The sequence below is a fragment of the Diaphorina citri genome, unplaced genomic scaffold (assembly GCF_000475195.1).
Source record: "Diaphorina citri unplaced genomic scaffold, Diaci psyllid genome assembly version 1.1 scaffold4336, whole genome shotgun sequence".
Classification (NCBI taxonomy): Eukaryota; Metazoa; Arthropoda; class Insecta; order Hemiptera; family Psyllidae; genus Diaphorina; species Diaphorina citri.
The window spans coordinates 6,176-11,310 of NW_007381735.1; the positions used below are offsets into that span (position 1 = coordinate 6,176).

Below are 5,135 nucleotides of genomic sequence, written 5' to 3' on the forward strand. Positions count from 1 at the left end.
TCCGAACAAATCCGAGTGAAAAATACCATAATAACATCATTGGGTAAGTTTTGGTAAGTTCCGAACATTTCCGAGTGAAAAATACCATAATAACATCACGAAACAATTGTTAAGTAACAATGACTTTGGTTAATATCTGGATGGGTGACTATCAAACGTTTTGTATTGCATCCTTGTCACATTTGTGAACAACATACCAAATTTCAAGTCTCTAGCTTGTACCGTTCCCGAGATATTGTTCACCATAATAACATCATTGGGTAAGTTTTGGTAAGTTCCGAACATTTCCGAGTGAAAAATACCATAATAACATCATTGGGTAAGTTTTGGTAAGTTCCGAACATTTCCGAGTGAAAAATACCATAATAACATCATTGGGTAAGTTTTGGTAAGTTCCGATCATTTCCGAGTGAAAAATTAAATAACATCATTAGGTAAGTTTTGGTAAATTCTGATCATCTCCGAGTGAAATACATCATAGCATCAGGTAAAACCCGGCTTTTTAGGAGAAAAACAGAAAAGGCCAAATACGCCCTTTGTCACTGTCCTCAATTGGTGATTCTCAAGATTTTTTTTTTATTATCTCGGAAAAAACTATAAAAATTAAAAAAAAAAAAAAAAAAAAAATATTGAGATTAACACGAAGAAAATGCGTTCACTAGATCGCGAGATATAGCTCTCGGAACATGAGAGTCTCAAACACGCCGATATCATACATAGCGGCAACAATGTACGTCCCGTGATGACGTCATCTACCAATATCGTACGACGCGCTGTGAGCTTATCACCATAGGGATTAAATTTGAGTCCTCAGCTTTACCAGACTTTATCAGCTCTGACATCTCCTGGTTTGCCTAGCGAGAAATCATATGTAGAGCTTTGTGAGTTATTGAAAAATCATTTGTGTCCAACTCCCAATGAGATTTGGGAACAACACAAATTCGTCAACACAGTACAAGGTGCATCTGAAACTGTCAATCAGTTCATTACAAATCTAAAACAAAAGGCTATAACTTGTAATTTCACTTGTTCTAGTTGTAATTCCACTACTCAGGATGATCATATTCGATCCCAGTTTATACGTGGTTTATCTGATGGTGCCATACGTGAGAGACTTTTACAGGAAAAGTCCACGACCAGTCTCAAGGATTTGTTTGATATCGCTATCTGCATGGAAAGCTCAAAACAGGAAAGTTCTCAGATGAGCAACACAGGTAACAGATCTATGGTGTTAGACGAGATTGTGAACAAAGTGCTCAAACAGAGAGCCAAACAGCAGAATCAGACGTGTAACAATTGTGGTCTACAGTGGCCACATACACCTGATGAACCATGTAGTGCAAAAGATAAAATCTGTTATAATTGTGGTAAAATGGGACATTTTGCAAATTTATGCAGATCAGACGGCCATTCTAATAGGATCAAATTTGTCTCGTCTCCAAGATGTGAGAAAAGTCAGCGCGAGGATCCTGATGAACACATTTTCAGTGTGAATTCCAGGGAAACACCAAAAGTTGGTGTTGAGGTGTGTGGTTCCATTGTTGAGTTTCATGTAGATACGGGTTCAAGTGTGAATGTCTTTGATATGAAAACATACAATCAGTTGAAATTCAAGCCAAAGTTACAACATACAAAGCGTAACATTTACCCTTACCAGAATATGAAGAAGCTAGACGTAGTAGGTAAATTCCAAACATGTTTGTCCTACAGTAGCAAGATCATTCACACAGAGCTGTACGTAGTACGGGGCAGAGGAGAGCCCGTTCTAAGTTTTGAAACGTCTCAGTCATTGAATTTGGTCAAATTTTCTTTCAGTGTGGACGAAACGAAGAATGTCAATAATAATCAAAATCTCTATTCCAGTATACCTACAGTACCTTATCAAGACACTTGCATCCCAATTCTCCCGAAAGCTCGAGGGGAAGAAGAAAGAGAGTGCCCAAAAGATCCTGATATTTTCGAGTCATTAAAAAATTTTACTCCTCAGATTAGCAAGTTTCCACATGATGACAACAAACGTCCTGATGAAATCACGTCTTCCAATGAAACTATTTCGATTGCAAGAAAACCTTCCCATGTTCGTGCCCAAGGTTTTTACAGAACTAGAATATTTAGGCGTTCCAGTCAGCCTTTGAGTTCAAGAACATCTACAAGTGAGGATCGTGTACAGGATGTTTCCAACTTTCAGTCTAAGTCAAATGAAATATTCCCCAATGTCTCTAGTCCTGAGTCTCAGATATCTGGTACTCCTGATACTAGTGGTGAAGTGTCACAGTCGGAGTTATCGGAATCTCCTTATGCTTTTTGTCCTGGCTCCATTGTATACTTTAAACCTCATAGTTCTGAAGAATCTGAAACTCGGAGTTCTGGAGAGTTTTGGAAACCAAATGGTCCGGAACCTGAAAGTTCTGGAGCTCCTGTCAGAAGATCTGGTCGAGTTGTAAATCCCCCTCAACGGTATGGATTCTCATAATAAGGCCCCGAGGGATGTTGTGGCCAGTCGCTGAGGTTTTTTGAAATGTTTGCTAGTTTTTCGAAAATAAAGTTTTCAGTCGTCTTTTGAGTTTTGCTCTGAACCAAAATGTTCTCTCTTCCTAACATATAACAGTAACTATACCTATTTTCAAATTTAGATATTTTCATTCCATTTTTACTTTCCTTATCCTATAGGAAGGAAAGTAATGTAATCGGGTCAAATTTTCGATGGTCAGATTTTAGTGCCAAAACACGTTTTGAGGTCCCTAGAGCCTAAATCCAAAGTTTCAGCCATTGGTCCGTGTGTGTGTCTCTGTGTCTGTCTGTCTGTAAACAAAATATCTCAAGAACGGTAAGAGCTAGAGACTTGAAATTTGATATGTAGCTGTCAAATGTGACAAGGATGCGACACGAAACTTTTGATTAAGACCGGTGCAACGGTTGGCGGCATTTTAACGCTTTTTGGCGGTTTTCGGTGTAATTTAACAATATCTCGGGAACGGTACAAGCTAGAGACTTGAAATTTGGTATGTAGTTCACAAATGTAACAAGAATGCAACACAAAACGTCTGGTTGAGATGGTTGCTGCGCTTGGCGGTATTTTGACTGCTTTTGGACAGATTTCGACCGATTTTGGTGGTTTTCAGCTATAGCGACAAAATTTCCTTGATCATACAATGTTGGATAATTCGTCTAAAAAAAGGATAGTTAGGGTTCAGTTCTTATCTCCTACATGTGATCTATTTGTACTGTTATTAAGTTTTATTGTCAATTCAAAAATTTGAAATCGATGCCGAGGCGATATTTAAAGTAATTTTGTAGAGTTTTCTAAAGTCGAAAAACGCTCTCCTGATGGTGTATTCTCAATGAGCGTAGTGTCTAGAATACTTATACGAAGAGTAGTTGTTATAATAGACTTCTAGGACGGACTCTCTGTTCTAGACAATCGGTGTAGTAAAAGGTCGGTGTGTGTAAAGTCTGACAGACGTGTCTGGATTGCAGGACTCTTACATCCCTTGATTGTAAACATTGCGCAAACTTAAGTGGACATGTTGAAGATTTAAAGATCACTTCCTCCTAAGTGGGATGATGTTAACACTGTTCAATGGGCGAAGAGTGTAACCATGGGTCGTGCGAATAACAACGGGTAACCAGTACGATAGTGGAAACGCTTCGATGTATGGTCATGTTAAAGATTTAGACGTCGAGAAGTTGCAAGAGCTCATATAAAGACGTCCAATGTCTTCTGTCTGCTCTGTGACCATGTGTCTTTCTGTCTGTGTGTGTGCCCTGTTACTGTTGACTTTGAATCCTACGACATCCGAAATATCCTGGACGATACACAAGCACATCAATTTTAGCCATACTGTGTAGTTATGGGTAGTTAAGATGCACGAAGATATGCTGTTCCTTTCTACTTTTTACGACCCTACACGTTGTGTGCGAAACCAACTGCAGTTATGAACTAGCCATAACTAGGAATAAACCTCACGAAGAAAATGGATTAAAAAAATGTCGATACGAGTTTGTGCGCCAAGGGCAGCAACCATCTCAACCAAACGTTTTGTGTTGCATCTTTGTCACATTTGTGAACTACATACCAAATTTCAAGTCTCTAGCTCATACCGTTCCCGATATATTGTTAAATTACACCGAAAACCGCCAAAAAGCGGTAAAATGCCGCCAACCGTTGCACTGATCTTAACCAAAAGTTTCGTGTCGCATCCTTGTCACATTTGACATCTACATACCAAATTTCAAGTCTCTAGCTCTTACCGTTCTCGAGATATTTTGTTTACAGACGGACAGACAGACAGACACACAGACACACGGACACACAGACACACACACGGACCAATGGCTGAAACTTTGGATTTAGGCTCTAGGGACCCCAAAACGTGTTTTGGCACTAAAAACTGACCATCGAAAATTTGACCCGATTACATTACTTTCCTTCCTATAGGATAAGGAAAGTAAAAAAGAGGTAGTCACCCATCCATATATTAACCAAAGTCATTGTTACTTAACAATTGTTTCGTGAGAAAAAGGTGGTATACAAAATATCTCAAGAACGGTTTGTCGCAGAGCGATGAAATTTGGTATGCTATACCGGTATGGTCCAAGGACGCGACTGTAACAATTTGGTTAAAATCGAATAGTCACCCATCCACATATTAACCAAAGTCATTGTTGCTTAACCCTTATTTCGTAAACGGTAAGAGACATCGAAAACATTTGGTCATTTGGATATGGATATTCTAATCTATGTGATTTTTCACGCCGAATCGAATGGTGCTAGTTCTAGAACTGTCCAATTTACGGTTGAGAAGTTGCTTGTTCGATACTCCCTGTGTCAACAAATTTCCCTTTTATTCGTGAATCGTTACCAAGTAAGCATGTGAATAGTTAAACCCATGTGATTTTTCACGACGAATCGAATGGTGCTACTTCTAGAACTGTCCGACTTACGATTGAGAAGTTGCGGGTTCGATACTCCCCTGTGTTTTTTTTTGTACGTATTCGCAAATGTAATAGAAAGTCGTGTGATGTTCACACCAGATTTTTTTTTTTTTTTACTTTCTAGCTATACTAGTAATGAAAGTATTGCAATCGGTCCAAATTTTCAAAATCGGGAAATGGGTGGAAATATCCGTTTTGGG

At 38.9% G+C, this 5,135-nt stretch overlaps 1 protein-coding gene across 1 annotated transcript; it reads left to right on the top strand.

Moving 5' to 3' along the window:
- Window positions 1-807: 807 nt before the first annotated feature.
- LOC113472214 lies at window positions 808-2,482 on the top strand. Its single transcript, XM_026831868.1, has 2 exons — window positions 808-1,381; window positions 1,412-2,482. The coding sequence occupies exons 1-2, from the start codon at window positions 1,172-1,174 to the stop codon at window positions 2,471-2,473; spliced, it is 1,272 nt and encodes a 423-aa protein (XP_026687669.1). The 5' UTR covers window positions 808-1,171; the 3' UTR covers window positions 2,474-2,482.
- The last annotated feature ends 2,653 nt before the right edge of the window (window positions 2,483-5,135 follow it).